The following is an 18,731-nucleotide window of genomic DNA, read 5'->3' as shown; positions in this document are numbered from 1 at the left end:
CCAGTGATATCTAGCTACGGTGCCCCGAAATCACCTGCCTTCCAGAAACAGCACGCCGTGGGCCCTGGCGCCTGCGAGCCGGTGCTTGGTGAGGCAGCAGCTGAGAGCTTGGTGCCGGGACGGGGCCGGCCGGGACCTTGGCATGGCCCTGAGGCGCTTCACTCTCATTCTCCGTTAAAAGGGGACCTGGCCGTGGTAAGCGGATTTGAGGGATGCGACGTGCCTCGTGTAGAAGTGCTCGCGAGTGTCTGTTCTGTGTGCCATTGTTGGGCAAGAGGCCGTGACACAGCTGGAAGGAAATCCCTGTGACCGGAGAAGGCAGGAGCCGGCCGCTCTCAGGGCTTGGCACGTGCTGGCCTTTCTTAGAGTGGATTGTCATGAAGACAATGGGATTTCCTGTAGTGGCCCTTCCTTCTGTCTTCATTTGCTCTGGGTGTTCAACAGATGACACACTCAGAAGCTGTGGGCTTTCCTACCAAGGGTTTGAGATCCCGTTCACACCGCCTCCCCCGCTGTCTTCACCCCGCCTGGTCCTCCCACCACTGCCTTTTCCTCCAGGGCCCAGCACCCCTCAGCCGAGTGCCCGGGTCTCCTGGTGTCCCACAGCCTCCGCCATCTGAGCTCCATCCAGCCGTACTCGGGGGTTCTGTGTGGGTTAGAAGGTGCAGCCTCCTGTGGGACACACAGCTGGACCACATCCGTAAATCAGATCCCTGCTGAGGCCCCTCCTTGCAAATGGCAAGTGCTTCGCCCAGAACCAGACACTGGGCAGAAACCCCGGTGCGCGAAGCCGCCCGCTCCCCAGACCCCTGAATCCCACCGCTAAAGTCATCCGGCCACCTTGCCTCTCCTGCAGTTAGCTTTCTGTTCCACAAGCATCCGCCTCCCTGCTGCCCACAGGGGCCCAGCCCTGGGCCAGGCCGATGGAGTTTCCCATACCTCCTGCCGTGGGGAGCCTGGGTCAGGACAGGAGACTCGCGGCCTGCGGGTGCCAGGAGATGGGGTTCAGGGGGGTGGAGGACCGTGAGGGGCTAGAGCAGTGCCTGTGAATGGACGGGGGTAGCCTCAGCCAGGCTGATAGCAGCACGTGGAAAGTGAGCCCAGCTAGGTCAGCCGGGCCGCGCACAGGAGATGGCTCCTGTCCTGGGAGCAGGCGGGGCCCCTGCTGTGGCAGGAAGGCCCACCTGATCGCCTGGTGGTGGAAGAAGTGGTCACCTCTCCCGGCTCTGCCCGCTCTCACCTTGGTGATTTACCTCGAGCAAACCCCAAACCCGGAGAGAAGGGCCAGCCCGGCCTAGGGCTCAGCCCGCTGCCTGCAGGGGACCCTTTGGTTTTCTTGGCCACTCCTGCCCAAGGGAGGCCTTCCTCAGAGACTCCGGGCGAGCCCAGCCCAGGTGTCTATGGCTGACCAGTGTCTGGCCGCGCCCGCCGTCTTCAACAGAGGGATAGAGAGCTAAGTGGCCAAAGACCCCTTTCTTCGTCTTCCTCCGCCTCCTCCCCACCCTGCGGTGCCCCGCCCTCCATCGCCTTTCCTCCAGCTCCCAGCAAGACCCAGAAAAACAAGCCCTCTGCCTCCTCCTCCCACTCCCACCACCCTACCCCAAAACTTTTAAGTGCATCAGACACATCGACTGCATTAAACACGATGAATTTTTAAGGCGTGAGTTGGCAGAGTTACCATGGCTGCCTCTGCCCTGAAGGGCGCACTGCCAAGGATTGATTGAAATAAATAAAACAGATTTACAGTTTTCATACTTAGGAAGCAGAGCTGGAGGGGAAGAGGAGCGAGGGCGGGTGGGGGAGGGTGCGTGAATCCCGGAGCTTTCGGAACCTCAGATGGGAGACCACGCCCTCCTCCACCCTCAGTTCCGCTGGCTTACCCTGAAGGAGAGCTGCTTGCTCTGTGCATTCCTACAGCAGCCGGCTGTCAGGCAGGGCGAGGCCAGGAGGGTCCTCTTCCCGTGGGAATGGCTCTGGGTCCCTGTGTTTTCTATACTTGAAACGAGGCCGCATTTCAGAGTTACAGCTGGGAGGCTCCAGGCACCTCCCGGGAAAGCTTGCGTCCCATTGGCCTTGACCACTGAGAGAACATGGACACCAGCTGGAGGCCAAAGGAGAGAGGAAGTGAGGGCCTGTCTCTGTGCACGGGACTGGCCTGGTCGGGACACAGCAGCAGGCAGCTGGGGGTGGGTGCAGGAAGGAGGCCAGGCTCGAGGGAGAAGGGAGGACCTCGATCAGGAACACTCGGGGGCGATGGCAGTGATTTGGCCCTGCCCTCCATAGTGCCTGGACCAGAGGGGCCTAAAGCGCGTTGCCTCCCGGCTGGTTGGCACAGCCCTGATGCCAGCTTGTCCAGGGCCGTGGAGTCTACCCCACCCTGAGCTCTCCTCAAAGGCAGCGTCCAGTTGCAGCCTCTGAGAAGAAGCGTGAGCCAGGGCTGCCTGCCCAGTCACCTCCAGCGCGGGCAGTGGCCAGCAGGAGAGCAGACCTCCCGCCTCACCTTCCCCCCAGTCCAGCCGCCACCACAGACCGGAGCTCGCAGGCCCAGGGCTGGGGAGCTGGACCTGCCTGGGTGGGAGACGGGAGGGGCGGGTGGTCCTGATGAAGGACCAGGTGGAGGCAGGATGGGGCAGGGGGCTTCTGCGAGTGTCAGGGAGCTGGCAGTTCAGGGAGCTGGCGCACAGTCCTTCCTGTGTCAGGGAGCCCTTTTGTTGGGCCCAGCCCTGCAGGAGGCACCGAATGAAATCATCCACATGCCCTTCTCTCTGTGGCACTGACCCAGCACAATTCCTGGGGGTCTGGACGGGCCCGGGAAGAACTCGGCCCCTTGATCACACGGAGCTGGGGCATTGGAGAGCTGGGCACACCCGCCCACCCTGGAGCTTGGCATCTGCGGCCAATTCTGAATTCTCTGTCACGGGGCAGTGAGCGCCGAGAGGAAGGCCAAGTTGAAGCAGGACTGGACGGTATTAATAGCAACTGGGAAAGATCAGGGGTGGGAGGCGGGTGCCCCCCAACCCTTCCATCTCTCAACATTGACATCTCTGTCCACTCAAATGGGCTGGAGTCCAGTCTCCCCTCCGCCCGTCCAATGGTCAGATAACTGCTTGGGACAGTCGAGAAGGGACGGGCCTGGGAGGAAATGGTTGCCCAGCCTCTGTTTCCCTCCTCTGTAGTCATCGGTTCCCTTCCCCCGTCCCTGTCCAGGATCCTGCCACGGGTCAGAGGACGCCTTTTGTCTCTTAAAAAGGCCCGGCCCAAGGAAGGATGGGGTGGGAGAGGCAGCAGCTCACTCCCCAGCCCGCCCTCAGCTCTGGCTCAGTGTCAGGACAGGCGGGCGTCCATGCCCTTACTTGGTGAGGGAGCCGCAGAGAGCCCAGAGGCCAACTGAGCATCTTGAAAGTGGCCCAGGGGCCTCGGGAGGGCCTGCCAACAGTGCGGGTGAGGGGCTGTCTCTGGCCATGGTGACCTTGCCGGTCCTGTTTCCGAGGGGCGAGGGGCGAGGGGCGAGGGGAAGCGGGGTCGTGGGAAGAAGTCTGACATCGTCTCCAAAGCACATGGCAGAGTCCAGATTCCCAGAGCCCACCCGGCAGGGAGCCAGAATGCTTCCTCCCATGGAGGCACCGTGCTCAGCCTCCAGGCCCACCCCTCACTGTGGGGCCCCTGCTCCTGCAGCGGGCCTGGTCCTGCCGGGCCCCAGCTGTCCCTACTCTGTGCCCCCCCGAAACCCCCTACCTTGTGTCTGTCCTGAAAGGAACCACTCACACTCCCCCTTCCGCCACCCCACTACCTAGACAGGCCTCCAGTGCTGAACTGCCCCTCGTGCCCCCTGGGCCCACAGGCTGTGCCTGGACAGCAGGGGCTTACGGGGGGAGTGGGGGGAGAGGCATTTGGCGGCAGAAGCAGCCCCCCCACCTTGCACCCCCAGAGAGCGGCACCTCCTCCTGTCCACACTCAGCCGGGGTGGCGCTCGGAGCCACTGGGAGGTCTTGTCCTCCACACCAGGGGCGGCCTTGCCCACGCTGGGGGCCTGCCCCGGTCCCTGGAGGCACAGCCGTGTGTGGCCCCTTCCCCACACCCAGGACAGGGTCGGGGAGAGCACCAGGCTCCCCATCGGCCTGGCGGGGACCAGCCTGTGCCCAGGCCTTTCTCCCAGGAGACGGGCAGCAGCTATTGCCTCGTGCAGGCCGCCTCCTGCCCAGTCTAGGCCACCTGTCACCTGAAGCCGCGGCTGTGGGTGGGTGCCAGGGGGGCTCGGCGAGCACCTCCCACCGTGGCCAGCACTGAGGCTGGTGGCCTTTCGGGGCTGGCGTCTGCGGCACAGTGGAGGCTTGGCCAGTGTTAGTGTTGAAGGGGCCGTGACGTGAAGCTCACACCGGCGGGGCAGGTGCGGGCACTCCCAGCGGGCATGGCTGCAGAGGGCCTTCCCCTCTGAGGCCACCCCAAAGGGCACAGCAGTCCCCTGGGGAAAGCGGGGCTCCAAAGCAGGCTGAAGACAGGTCGCTCCCCTGAGAGCCCCTCGCATATGACAGGGACCAAAGAGAATGCAGACCCGGAAGTAGGGGAGTGGCTGCCCGGGCGGGTAGCAGGAGGCTGGAGGAGGGGAAGGCAGAACCCCGACCCCGGGGACCCTGTCTGAGTGTGAGGGCTCACATGTGGCCCCCTGCCCGGTCCAGCGCGGTCCAGCGCTAAGGCGGGTGTGAGACCCCGCCCAGGCTCCCTCCCACCCCACCTGTGCCTCTTCCCCAAGCATTTTCTAAACCAGCGGTCGCCATCCGTGGACCACCGGTCATCCGTGAGGTCCGAAAGATTAGCAGCCGCTCTTCTAAACCATTGTCTCATGAGCTGCACTCTAATATGGGCATTAAAAGTCCGGGCAAATGTTTAATGCTTACAAGCTGTGCTCCATTACAGAGCTATGCCTGAGAGCCAGGCAGGCAGCTCGGCCAGGCTGGGCTCGGCAGAGAAGTGATGACGCAGCAGCCCTGTGGGGGCAGCCATCTGCCAGCCCCACCGGGTGGGCAGTCCCCGGTGCCCGCTCATAATAGGCACCGAGGAGGCAGAGCAGTAAGAGGGGCTCACGCTCTGGAAGTCGGTTCTTCTGGGTCGAATCCGCCCTTCCTGCTCCCTGGTCGGTGGTGTGGCTGGAGCAGGGTCCTCTGTGGAGGAGGGGGTTATAGTGAAGACCTGCCAGAGGTCTCCCAGGGCAGGGCAGCCAGGCCCCAGGTAGCCAGGGTGAAGGAGGGACCTCACGGCAGCTGTGCTCTGCAGACAGAATGCACACAGATGTGCAGCGGGCTTGCTGGGCTGAGCACAGGAGTGTCTGCAGGCACACTGTCCATCACCGTAAGCCTTCATCAGCGTTAGCGTGGCCCCTCCGCACAGTCACACTCAACAGTGATTATTGAGCCCTAGCCGGTTTGGCTCAGTAGATAGAGCGCCGGCCCATGGACCAGAGGGTCCCAGGTTCGATTCTGGTCTAGGGCACGTACCTTGGTTGGAGGCTCCTCCCCGGCCTGGTCGGCGTGTGCAGGAGGCAACCGATCAGTGTGTTGCTCTCACATCGATGTTTCTCTCTGTCTTTCTCTCTCTTCCACTCTCTCTAAAAGATCAACGGAAAAATATCCTCGGGTGAGGATTCACAATTAAAAAACAACAGTGATTATTGAGTGCCAGGCCCTCTTCTCTTCTTCAGGGACATGGGGGTCCCAGACAAATTCTGGTGGGAGACACAGCCTGGGACCTAGGGAACAAGTCCATCACCCAGATGACCTGGGTAATGAGAATCACTTGGAAAGAAACAGGACTCACTTAGAGCTGGGGCCTGGGTGGCTGGAAGGAGCCAGTCCCTAAGCAGCATTCTCCAGGCCAGGGCAGAGGCCAGGGCACAGGGCATCATGAGGGAGGGAGCACGTGTAAGGGCTGAGGTTGGAGAGGAACTGACCAGAGTGTGTGGGATCCTGGAGCCAGGGTGAGGGGCTGGGTTTTATTTAGATCCAGCAGGAGGCCACTGGGGAGTGCCGTGCTCTGATGGACACTTTTTAAGGACCCCCGCTGGTGCATGGAGGGTGAATTCTGCAGGGAGAGAGGCAGGGAGGCCAATCAGGAACCGGCCTTGGAGTTGACCGGGCACCAGGGCTCCGGCGGCTGACACAGGGCCCGGAGGAGGCAAGGTGTGCCCTGAAGGCAGAGCCCCCTGCCCTGTCTTGTGGTGAACCCAACACGGGCCCAGGGATCAAGGATGACTCCCTGGTTGGGCTGCAGCAGCTGGATGGGCAGTGACACCAGTTCCTGAGATGAGGACAGTTGGGGCGGCCGAGAGTTACACTGTGGCCCTGCCAAGTTTGAAATGCCATGCAGGGCTGTCCACCAGGCTCATGACTGCCCCATCCAGAGCTCAGTGGGGGTCAGAGGCACATGTGGGAGCCCCTGAGCTAGAGGCAGCTTTGAAAATAACCATGGACCAGATGCCACCACCAGGAGACAGACTGGAGAGCGAGCAGGGGGCTGCACGGCACTAGGGGACAGCCACCGGAGAGGTGGCAGAACCAGGGGAGCACGGGTCACCGTGGCCAGAGAAGAGCATTTCCAGAAAACTCTGCCGTCCCGGGCCTTCTGTAGCTCCGCCAGTGTTCCCCAGGTCTTAGGGACACCAGGAGCCTGGGTGCCCTCATCTCCTCATGGCCACCCCTCTGCCTGTCCCTCCGCCCCCTCCCAGCCGTCCCCGCCGGCCTGCGGTCCCTGGAGGCGCTGCCTGGCAGCAGGCTCAGCTGCTGGCCTCTGTCATGGAGACGGCAGCAGCTGCAGGCGACGGGCATTTGTCAGAGCGCTGCCCTTCCTGCCTGGCCTGCCCTTCGGGAACATTTCTCTCCCATGGCCCTGGAGACGGGGCTCCTGTGGGGCTGGGAGGACCGGAGGGGACCGGAGGTGCTGTCTGTTCTCGGCCTAAGGGCCAGGCTTTCTCCTGGGAGCTGGCTGTTAACCCACTCATGTTACCCAACCAGGGGCCCCACTCGCCATAGACTGTGCACCTCACACAAGCCATCACTAGTCTTGGCAGCTGCTCTCTGAGCAGCCCCCATGGCACAGGTGGGCACTGTCGCCAGGTGGGAGGTAAAGACATTGTCACGTAGACACTGGGTCACACAGCTGGGCAGGAGCACGGGCTCTGGGACCTCTGCCCCCCACACACCCCATATCCCAGGCAGGCAGGGGAGCCCCCAGTGATGGTAGAGCTCCACCCCTCCCCTCAACAGCCTGTTTCCATGTCTCTGGTGGTTTCTTGCCCGAGTCTGCTGGCTCCAGCTGGGCCGAGGCTGGATGGAGCCTGCCTGTCCACTGTTTGCACTTCGTGGTTTGCGATTTTGGTGTTCTGGGGGGCGGGGATCTTCTCCAGCCTGGCCCCGAGGCGTGACTGGTGTTTACTGGTAGAGGAAAGCAGGGGGCCAGTCCCTGATGCTGCATGGACTGCGAGGTCAGTGACCTGGGATGGACATGTTTCAGGCCTCAGACCCCTGTCCCCACCAGCCCCAGGCTTGGTCTGCGGGCTTCCCTGGAGCAGGGACTAGGAGTCAGAGAGGGGCCGCCCTCCTCACCAACCAGTTGCCCGCTCGGTGCGGCCCTCCCTGCTCAGGACGCCTGGACTCCCGGGGGCCCGTTGTCCCCCCAGCCAGGCCTCCGTGGGCACGGGGACAAACTCTGGAGGCCGACAGCTTCCTCCAAGCCCGTCCTCGCGCCCACCTGTTCCTGCTGACCTCGCCTTGGCCCAGGGACCCTGGAAAACTGTGTCTTTACTCCCTGGACTCTGTTTTCCTTTCTGTCAAATGGGGCTCCTTTCCACCAAGGCCAAGCCTATCCCCCAAGATTCTCCCTGGAGAAGAGACGGTGGAAAGAAAGGGTCCCTAACTGACCCCATGACCTTGGTCAAGTCACCTCGCTGCCCTGTGCCAGCAAAGATGAAACTCGGGGTGTCGTAGGTTCACTCATCCCACAAGTGCCGCCTGAGCCCAGCACCTGCAGGCACCTCCAGGCGGGGTTGCAGGGAGAACCGCACAAACCAGCTCCTGGCCCAGGGGCTCTCATGGGGAGCGGGGGGACAGGACCCGGTGAGCAGACGTGTAGAAGCCGTAGAAGCTGGGCGCACAGAGCGCCGTGGATGCGGGAGTGAGATCCAGGGCCTGCCGCGCTCTGAGAACCGTCTCCCTGGGGCAGAGTCAGGGACGAATCGTCTGGGGCTCCAGTCGCTGGGCCAGGGTGAGTGTTTTGGGAGGCGTGGAGCCAGGCCCGCTGTGAACAGTGCCCCGTGTCCCCCATGGTCCCCACACCGGCCCCAGGAGAAGCAGGTGTCCTCAGGATGGGGAGACCGGGGAGGGGTCCACAGTGAGGCCCAGGGGGTGCCGTAACCTTCGCTCTGCCCGCTTTCCAGGCAGCTGTGCCTCCTGCTGAACGCGGAGAACATCTTCCACTCGATGGCGGACATCCTCCTCCGAGAAGAGGACCTCAAGTTCGCCTCGACCATGGTCCACACCCTCAACACCATCCTGCTCACCTCCACAGAGCTCTTCCAGCTGCGGAACCAGCTCAAGGACCTGAGGACACTGGTACCGTGCCTGCGGGCTCTGGCTGGGGAACCCTGTGTGCACGCGGGCACCGGGCACCCATCCTGCCAGCCCACCCTCAGCCCCAGGAGGCTCTCTGGGAGGAGACGGATGAAATTGGAGATCTCCCTGGGCCAGTGTAAAACATGGACGCCCCTGGGCTGAGCACAGGAAGCAACAGCATGGGAGTGAGTCCCAGCTGCTTCCTTGAGCAGCTGCGGAGGCCTCTCCGAGGAGACCGTGTGCTCTGCTCGGGTCCACGCACCCTCCCTGACCCATCACAGGCTGTGCCTTATCTCCCATTGACACCCCACTCCCACCCTGGCGCTGCCCCCTGGCACACAGGGTTCTGGACTCAGGTGGGGGACCCAATGAGTGATGCCCTCTGGATGCCACCTCCCTGTCAGGGCCAGGCCTGTGGCTGTCACCCTGCCGGGGATCGGGTTACTGCTCTCGTTGCCCTCCTCTTTGGCCCTGGCCCTGTTCCCCAGCAGCTAGACCATGTGTCCCAAAAGGCACCCTGTCGGAAGCCAGGGTATCATAGGGCTGCCTGTCCCAGGCTTGGGGTGAGGACCTCCCCAGGGCTGATCAGAGAGCAGGAAGGCACTCACCATCTTCCCATCCTGCTCTGGGGGCCATGGTCAAGGTCATGCTCCCCGGGGGTGGGGGCTGAGTTGCAGATGGCCTCCAGGAGTTTCGTTCCCCTATCTGGGCTGTGGTCACCACCCCCACACCCTCCTTCCCAGCTCAGACCCTGCATCCAACCCTCTCAGGGTGCCTCCAGGACAGCCAAGCCTGGTCTGAGGGCATCTGGGGCCAAGAGGCTCGGAACGATCCAGGCCACACCCCTGCCTCCTTCCTGTGGTTCCTTTCAGACATTCGCAGAGGCCTTAAGAATTTTCCTCAGGGCAGGGGCTCCCCCGAATGTGGGTGCAACTCCTGGGCTGGTTTCCGAGTGCAAGGTGGGCCGCAGAGAGGGAGGAGATGTGCCGTTTGAGGACGAGGGGAGGGTGCTGCAGGGAACCGCACCCCACCCGCAGGCTGTGCCCTCCCGCACAGCCCTCCCAGCCCCACACACTCCGGACCACAGGGTCCTGGAGGGGACAATCACTGTCATTTGCCGAGAGCAGAAATGCCAGCACGGAGGACAGGCTCCCCCACCCGGCCCTGTCACCACACGTGGCTCTGTGGGGCCTGGAGTAATGACAGGGTCCGGGAGGAACTGTCAGCATTTCCTGTGACAGCGCGTTCCCAGCGGGGCTGCCAACAGCTGGCTCCCCACACGGCCCTTCCCGCTCAGGGCCCCACATGGACCCCGGGGGGAGGAGCAGGTGAGGAGGCACGGGCCCTCTGCTCACTGCTCCTGCCTCCCCCAGGAGAGCCAGGACCTGTTCTGCTGCCTGTACCGCTCCTGGTGCCACAACCCCGTCACCACGGTGTCCCTCTGCTTCCTCACCCAGAACTACCGGCACGCCTACGACCTCATCCAGAAGTTGTATCCTTCGCTGTCAGTTCTTCCGGTCCAACCGCTGGAGCGGTGGGCCCACTGCCATCCTCCTGCCCCCAGGCCCGTGACATCAGGACCGGATGGGTGCCTTGAGGGAGGAGAAACCGCATAGGCTGGGGATCGGGGCTGAGGGACCAGGTGCAGGAGCCGGGGAACGGCCAGGGGCACCTGCTCGCTGCAGATCGGCGGGCCCTGTGCTGGGGCGGGCCTGAGGGCTGAGCTGAGTGTTGGTGGTGTTGCTGGTGCTTAGGGACCTTCAGGGGCCACAGAGCCAGAGCTCGGCGGTGACCCAGGGGGCAGAGCAGGCTGACAAGGGGGCCTCAGAAGAGGGAACCCCCCCCCCCGCCCCCAGCCCACTCAGGGCCTGCCTCAGCGCAGGGCATCATGGTCACATTTTGTTTAAAATACTGTACAGCAAACCCGCCTCCTCCGGGAATGCCTGGCGTGTGACCTCACTGGAAGAGCTGCTTAGATGCAAAATCGGTCTCCTTCCCTGAGGGGCTTGGAGTTGGGGTTCAGGAAGGAGGGGCCCTGAGGGGTCTCCTTTGAGGGTCAGCCATGGCCTTGCCTGGCTCCCTCAGTGCTGCTCCCCTTCCACACCCTAGATTTGCTTCTCTCGGTCATTGGTGACCAAGCGACCACAGGCCACACCTGCCGCAGCCCTGACCTTGGCCGGGCTGGCGGCGTCCACTCAGGCGGGAGCAGACCCTTCCTGCCCAGCCCTCCCCACAGGCTGCAGGGCCGCGATAAGTGAGGGCCTTTCAGAGCCCAGGATCGCAGGGGAGGGAGCTGCCGGAGCAGAGCCGGGTGCCGTGCAGCGGGGACAGCCGTGCGCTTCTCAATTAGAGGGACACAAGGGCAGCGGGATGGACGAATGCCCTTCGCATGCGGAATCCTGCTTAGGCAGAAGCAGCTCTCTGCCTCGGGAGCCGGACCGGAGGGAGGAGGGTCGCTTGAGCCGCTGGGTCAGGCCCCTGGGTCCCAGCTCTCCAGCTGCCGCCCCTCCCCTCAGGGCCCTCCCTGAGACGGCTGTCCTGGCCCAGGGGGAAGACTTTCCTTGACTGCCCACCAGCGGGGACCTGGAGGTCACTGTGGACTTCCTCACGGAGGTGGACAAGCTGGTACAGCTGATCGAGTGCCCCATCTTCACATGTAAGGGCCCTGCCTCTGGCCACTGGCCTCTGGCCTTTGGGTGGCCTGGAGTGAGGCGGGGTGAAGCCACACTCAGAAGAGGGAGGGGGTGGAGGGAGGGCATTCACCCCAGGGATACTCTGGAATGTCAAGAATGGAAGACTGGGGAGGAGATCGGGTCTGAGGAGACCAGACACAGCAGGGCTGGGACATGTGGCATCAGAACCTGCCCGGGTGCCTCAGGGTGGGGCTTGTGGACACGCCAGCGCCGACAGCAAAACCCACTGAAGGTGAGTATCAGCTGCCGGGAGAACTGGAGCAGTGCTGTCGGGACAGGTGGGCAGCTGTCCCAGCGCCGTGCCGGCCCCTCCTCCAAGACGCCACTCTGCCCTGGCTCTGGGACGCTGTGGGGACCCTTGGCCCACCTGCAGGCTCCTGTGTGCCCAAGAGCCACACACTCATCTCTCCACAAAGCAGAGTTGGCATTCGCTGGGAGCCGATGGGTGGGAGCTGCCTGATCGTAACACCCAGGCTGAATGTGCAAAAGTGGCAGCTGGCTGTGGCACACGCAGCTCTTGGCGCCTCAGACACAGCGACTGCATGCAACGCGTGCGCTTTCAGTGCGGTAGGAAGCCAGCCACCCAGGCCTCCTGGCTCTGGCGGCGCCTGTGACCTGTCAGGCTGAGCCATCAGCCTTCACTCTGGAGCCCAAAGGCAGATGCAGGGGCCGAGGACACCACCCCTTCCACCCATCCAAACAGAGGGCAGCTTTCCAAACAGCCAGGCACATGCTGCCCGATGCCTGTGGGACACGTGCGGGGGGAGACCTGCTCCCCGTGGAGTGCACCGGAGCCTGTCCCAAGTGGTCCCCTGAGCTGATCTCACTTCCCTGGGGGCCTCCCAGGCAGCCAGGCACATGCTCCCCTGAGGTCAGATCCATCCCGACCCTAGAAAAGCGACAGCATCTCCTCTCCAGGCCCAGGACTTTGTTGGGGCGACCACAGCAGATGCCCCCCTGGTCCTGCCGAGCACCCGTTCTAACGGTGGGATGCCTAGACCCAGCTTTCCGCAGGGCTCGGGGGTTTGGACCCTGATAGGCCCACGCTTCTGCTGGAGTTGCAAGGCGCGGGGATGACTGCTCAGGTCTCCCCTGGTGGCCCCTGCCACCTCAGAAGGGGCGGGCTGCGGGAGGCCCTGCTTCCTAGCTTTCCCAGCCCCAGGGCCTGGCTGCTCCCTAGCTCAGCATCAGCCCAGACGCTGCACAGCTGCTGGTGGCGTGGCCTCTCTGGGAGTGTATGTCACCCTCCACAGAGGGTACCCAGCTGGGCCTAGAGACACGAGAAGCTAGAGCCAGTGACTCCCAGGGGAGCTCATAGGAGAGAAGGCTGGGCCTGTGTAGTTGGGACGGGTGCCGGACAGGGCCAGGGGTGTGTCTCCTCCCACCGGTGGGGTGGTGGCAGGACTGGGATCTGAGGTGGATTCCAAAGCCCCTACCAGACGCCCATGGGATGTGTTTCAGCCCCACATGAAAGCGCTTTCCACCTTGCCCTCCCTCCGCGCTCCTAGCCCAGCCTCTCCAGCCCACCTGCCTAGCTCATGCTGGCTCGTGCAGCACAGAGGGGACCTGCTACAGTACAGCCCACGCCCCTCCTTACCAGGGAGGCGGTGAGCATGGGGCAGGGACAGCCCAGTGGCAGGTTGGCGTCGCCAGGCTGAGGTGACTGTTGGGAAGATCAGACAGGCAGTGGTAGGAAGAGAGAATGATGAGGTCAGGGGACAGCGAGGCGCTACTGGCTGGGGGCAGGAGTGGTACCTGGCTGTTGAGCCCCTGCCTTGTTCTCTGCCACGGCCCCCTGGCTGGCCCTGTCCTGGCCAGGCTCTTAACCCCTGACCTCTGCTCTCCTGCAGATCTGCGCCTGCAACTGCTGGACGTGAAGAACAACCCGTACCTGATCAAGGCCCTCTACGGCCTGCTCATGCTGCTGCCCCAGAGCAGCGCCTTCCAGCTGCTCTCCCACCGGCTCCAGTGCGTGCCCAACCCCGAGCTGCTGCAGACCGAGTGAGTGCCGGGCGGGGCCTGCGCCCGCTGCCTCCACGGGGGAGGCATCGCCACCCAGCAAGGGCAGGGCCAGGGGGCCTGGTGAGGACGCTGTGCCTCAGGGGCTGCCGAGGGTCTCCTTGCCTGGGCATCACACCCCTCTCTCACCTCAGACCCTGTCCACCCACAGCCACTTGCCTGTGGGCCTCTCATTGCCCTATCAGACCACCAGGCTGGGGGATTCTGGGAGTAGGTGGTAGTGAGACCTTCTCTAAGAACCTGGGTTAACCTAAAAATCAGAGGTAGCGTGCACCTGTGGCTGCAGTGTGCGGGCGCTGCCCACAGGAAGAAAAGGTATAGACACACCTCTGCCAAGAGGCCCAGCATGGGCAGCTCTGGCAGGAGGCTGCGGCGCCTAGGGGGTCGAGGCTCCCACCCGAACACACTGCTGGCCTGGCCCCTGGAGCCGGTTGGGCCTTGTCTATATTTGGTAACCCTTGGAGGCTTCGCCTCATCCACAGGCATTTGGCATCCGAGATGGAAAATTTCACTTGTCAGGTCGCCATGGAAACAGGCAGAGCCACTGAGAAGATTTACGCTGAATGGAGCGCGCCCAGCTTGCATCAGATGCCCTGTGTGTCTAGAATTCCCTCCCAGGCTGTTCAGGCCGCTCTGCGGGCCTGGCGTCTCGCTCCTGGAAGGGCCTCGCGCCTTTGCCATGGGCATGGGTGCAGGCAGCCTTGAGATGGGCTTGCCCGGCACACGGCCCCTGCTCCGAGCCTCTGTGCCCTGCAGGGCTCGGCCCACCACCCCTCCCACCGGCCTGGCCTCGCCACGGGCTGGGTGTGGGCACCTGCCTGCTGGTCTGCCCCGGGCCAGCTGGAGGGGCTCGAGCCCTCAGCAAGAGTGGTCTCCAGACCAAGGCCCAGCTCCTGCCCACCCTGACCCTCTCCCCAGCAGCAGCTCTTCGGGGCGGCGGTGCTGGCACTATCCCGCTGCTCTTGGTGCCACCGGGGAGTCCCAGGGGAGCAGGGAGCAGCTGAGGAGTTGGGTTGGCATTTGGGGAGAGAGGCCTTGAAGCCACACTGCTTCGCAGGCCTCCTCTACACGGGCCTTTACAACACCTGGTGGGTGTGAGGGTGGCCCTGGCAGGCGCTTAGGAAGGGGGTGCGGTGGGAAGGGAGGAGGAGCTAGGCAGGCTCTGGTACCCCCTTTCAGGAACCAGCCTGCCTTGCTGGGGAGACCTCAGGCCAGGCCGTGGACCCTGTGCTGCTGGGCCATTCCCTTCTCCGAGCTCTGCCCCCTACTCTCCTCATCTCAGAATAGAGGGACCCTCCCTGCGCGCCCCAAGCCAGGGCAGAGCGAGTCTGCACAGGGACGCTAGGGAACCGAGCTTCCTTCTGTTTGCCGCGGTCGGGTCATCCCCAGGCCTAGATAGGGACCTGGCCCAGCTCTGACCTCAGGCAAGCCCCACGCTTTCTCTGGGTTTCTTCCTCGGGAAATGAGCATTGGGACTAAATGGCTGCTTCAGGGCTGTGTTCCCAGCCATTCTTAGCAGGGACCCAGGCGGACAGACCGGGAGCAGTAGGTGAGGAGGGGCCTCGAGAACAGCTGGGGAGGGGTCAGATTGCAGGGTGGGCACAGGGACAGCGCACATCCTGGAGAGGACAGTCTCAGCCCTGGGAGGGACAGGCAGCTGGGGGACAGCGTCAGGTGCCTGACAGGCCTGCAAGCAGGGAACAGCTGAGGGAGTTCCTGGGCCCTCGCCCTCCCTCATTCTGTGGGCTCAAGGCGCCCACAGGGCTAAGGGAGCCTGGCCCCCCTCAGGCTTCCCAGCCACTCCCCAAAGACCATCTCCTGGGTGAGGCTGGAGGGACCCTCCGAAGGAAAAGCTGTGATGCTCACGACAGTAGCCTGGTGACAGGTGCGTGGGTGGGGCGGCAGGAGAGGAACCCCAGCTCTGCTGCTGGCGGTGTCCTCCGGGCATCACTGCCTAAGGGTTGCAAACATGAAGGACCCGTGCGAGGCCCCCGGTGGCTGTGCCCTCTGGGACGCAGGGAGAGGAGTCCTGACCCCCATGGGACATACCCCTCCCTGCGCCCATGACCTCAGGCCAGGAAGGGTCTACCCGCAGGGAGGCTGAGTCCCTGGGGACAAGACTAATTGTCTAGAGAGCAAGGTACAGCCTACTCCTCCCGACCCCCACACCCTGGCCACATCTTTGCATATCACCTGGGTTTGCCATTCATTGCTGACATCTCCATGGAAACCCCTCATCTCCCTCCTGGGGCCTAATGCCGAGGCTCACCAGGAGTGTTGAGGGAGCAGCATACAGACCCATGGAACCCCAGTGGCAGATGACATGTTTCAGGGTCATCTCTGGCCTCACGTTTACAGGCCTGGGTTGGGGTAGCATCCGGCCACCCCCTGAAGTTAGAGGTCCGAGCTCCAGGGTGTCTCTCGGCCTCCTCAGAAACCCAGGTTTCTCTCGGGACAGTGGCACCTGTGCCACAGAGTGACTGTGACAGGAGGTCCCTGCCTGCCATCTGGCCCCTAGAGCAGCCCCACTTTTTGATCTTCGTAGAACTACGTTCAACAGCTCAGGAGGCAAGGCCTGAGGCCCAGAAAGCAGCAGCCCCAGCAACCGGCCAAGGTGTTTGCAGGTGACGCACCTTCACAAGAAGGCAGGGAGGGAGCAGGCTGAGGGGCAGGGGCCACCTCCAGGCTCCAGGTGGCCGACCATGGGAGGGTCCACGCTGCCCTGGCCCTGGCCCAGCAGCCCGGTGGAGGGGCAGCGATGCCTCTCAGGCGCAGACCATGCCGGGAGCCTGAACCTTGCCGGGAGCCAAGCTCACTGCTGAGGGGTCCGTTTGGGTGAGCACCGTCGTGTTTCCCCCAAAATGAGCGGCTCATGTGCCTCAAGCTGCCGGGCCCTGGCTGGTCACCTCCGAGGGCAGAGTTGTAGCCATGGTGGCTGCCCATCAGGTACCTAGGCGGGGGCTGGAGAAATCCCCCTTTACAGATGAGGAAACTGAGTCACCCAATGTTTAATGGCTAGGAAGTGGTCAGGTTACCATTGGGTCATACCTGTCTAGCTCCTGTGCTCGGCTGCTGCCCGGACACCCCCACTGGGGTCTGTTCATGACTCACAGGACCCAAGGATTCTCACGAACAGCCCGGAGCCTTCCTGAGACCCCTTCCCTAGAGCTCCAAGGGCCCCCAGGTGACTGCCGGCCACACAGATCTGCCCCCAGGCCAGTGCGGTCCGTGAAGGAGAGCAGAGTCTATCCCGGGACTGCAGGGATGGCGAATGGGACGGGCCTGAGGGGATCTAGTCCCCAAGGGCAAGCTAAACACTGGTTTGAAGGGGCAGCAGGGCTACTAGTTTGCACAACTGTAGGGAGTACCACGCACATTGTAAGTGTGCAGTGCACAACTTGTGCTGCTGTACCAAGCAGCTGGGGAGGGTGGTAGCAACAGGAGTGGTAGGAGCCATGGGCATGCCCAGCGATGAAACCAGCTTCCCCAGGGACAGGGACTGCCTGCAGGCTTCTGGGTCCCAACACTCAAAAATGTGTCCTGCCAATTGAGGGCCCAGTACAGACCCTTCAGCCTCCCTGCTGGCCCTAGCCCTGCCCCAGAGAAAGGGCCAGCGGCCTCCTCCCCCATCCCTGACCCTGTTCCAGGCCCCAGCTGGCTTCCTGGCTGGCTGCAGGCCCTGGCTGTCACCCCAAAGGGAGCCACTCGTAAACAGGAAATGCTTCCCAATGCGATGCCTGCCCTGGGCGCTGTTGCCAGCCCACAGGCTGGAGGCCATATCCAAGCCGCAGTGTTGACTGGTCTCTCCAACTGCCGGGGAGGGGAAGCTCACGGGCTCCTCACCTCTTTGGGGCTGTTGGGGAAGGGGTGCTGGGCCCGAAGCAGCCAACTCCCCGCCGTGGAGTTCCACCACCTGTGGCCCTGCCCTCCTGTGTCTGGAGCTGCCTCCCTCCAGCAGCACGTGTGCCAGGACATTGACGCTGCGCCCTTCTGCTCCCTCTCCCCAGAGACAGTCTGAAGGCAGCCCCCAAGTCGCAGAAAACGGACTCCGCCAGCATCGACTATGCAGAGCTGCTGCAGCACTTTGAGAAGGTCCAGAAGAAACACCTGGAAGTGAGGCACCAGCGGAGTGGGCGCGGGGATCACCCGGACCGCAGGGTTGTCCTCTGACAGGCCTGGCGGGGAGAAGGGCCCAGGAGTGGTCCCGTGGAGCACTGGGATCTTCAGGCCCCTTCCCACCGAGCCTGCGGACCTGCCTCGGGAGCAGGGCTGGCCCTGCCACAGCCCAGGGATGGGAGTGGGGTGAGGCTGCGCTGTCTACCCGAACTCCTCTCTCCACCCAGCCCCTGGCCCCCTGCGCTGCCCAGCATTCAGATAGAGCTGGCTTCCGACCAGGTTGGGGCCACAGCCTCAGACGCCACCTATCCTCTGGAATGGTCTCTTTCTAGCACCCTCTGTGAAAGAGCTGGACCTCCCGGCCCACCAGAGCCCTGGCCTCATGCGATGTGTGTATACGGAGCTGTGTGCACATAGGGGCCAGCACAGAGGTCCGTGTGAATGATGCATTCTCTGCCCCAATAAAGAAATGACAGGAAACCCACAGCTTGTGCCTGCCTGCTCCTTCCCACTGGCGCCTGCCCCTGCCTGATGCTGCAGCTGCCCCAGGACCTTGCACCTATCCTGGAGACAGGGCTCATGGTGGCCCCCAGGAGGGCTAGCTTCGCCGGGAGTCTGGTTACTACACGCTCCCTTGACAGGTGTGGGCCTTGGGGGACCCAGCTCACCTCTAGGAACTGCCCCTACTTCCCAGAAAGCACCAAGCACTGGCCGGCCTGGAACCCGGAAACCCCTCCCAGGCACCTGCTCTGACTTCCATCCTGATTGCCCAGGGACCATGGGACACGTCCCCACTGGTCACATGGACTGAGCGCACCCCCGGAGTGTCTGAATGAAAGGGCATGCGCACTGCAGAACTGCGGCTCACTGGGATGGGGAGGAGGGCCAGACGGTGCAAGGAGGGAGGACGTGCCCAGGTGAAGCTTCCCCTGGATTGGGCTAAATGAGCCTCACCTAGCCGCACCTGTAGGCCCTTGGCCTCACACTTTGGGAGCCTCTGATTGGCCCAAGGGCCCTTAAGTGGCTCTCAGGACCCGTGGGCGGGGTGGAGCGAAGGAGCTTTTCCCAGAGCAGCGTCTCTGGCCGTGGGTTTCACTGCTGGAGTCTCCAGGGTCAGGGTGTATGACGCGGCCCACTTCCACCCTACTGGACCAACACGGTCCCACCACCCAAGAAGGGTTGCCAGCGGACCAGGTCACTGCTACCCCCAACCGCCAGGCACCCCATCAGGGTGGCACCCGCGCCACTTGGAGCAGGAGCCAAAGAACTGGTGGAGCAGGGTCCGAACTCCTCCGCCTGGGAT

General features: G+C 63.4%; 1 protein-coding gene across 3 annotated transcripts in view; it reads left to right on the top strand.

Annotated features, from left to right (window-relative positions):
• The window catches only part of VAC14 (VAC14 component of PIKFYVE complex), a 94,399-nt gene extending 76,485 nt beyond the window's left edge, over positions 1 to 17,914 (top strand). For 2 of the 3 annotated variants that reach the window (XM_059667495.1, XM_059667494.1), the window contains exons 15-19: positions 8,426 to 8,600; positions 9,974 to 10,092; positions 11,177 to 11,256; positions 13,144 to 13,294; positions 17,320 to 17,914. In XM_059667495.1, coding sequence (XP_059523478.1) covers positions 8,426 to 8,600; positions 9,974 to 10,092; positions 11,177 to 11,256; positions 13,144 to 13,294; positions 17,320 to 17,482 — 688 coding nt within the window. In that variant the 3' untranslated portion in view covers positions 17,483 to 17,914. The remainder of the gene's footprint in view (positions 1 to 8,425; positions 8,601 to 9,973; positions 10,093 to 11,176; positions 11,257 to 13,143; positions 13,295 to 17,319) is intronic. The other variant, XR_009448884.1, reaches the window with a different exon arrangement.
• Positions 17,915 to 18,731: the final 817 nt, after the last annotated feature.

Source organism: Myotis daubentonii, chromosome 15 (assembly GCF_963259705.1).
Source record: "Myotis daubentonii chromosome 15, mMyoDau2.1, whole genome shotgun sequence".
NCBI classification, from domain to species: domain Eukaryota; kingdom Metazoa; phylum Chordata; class Mammalia; order Chiroptera; family Vespertilionidae; genus Myotis; species Myotis daubentonii.
This window is presented reverse-complemented; position numbering and strand designations above follow the sequence as displayed.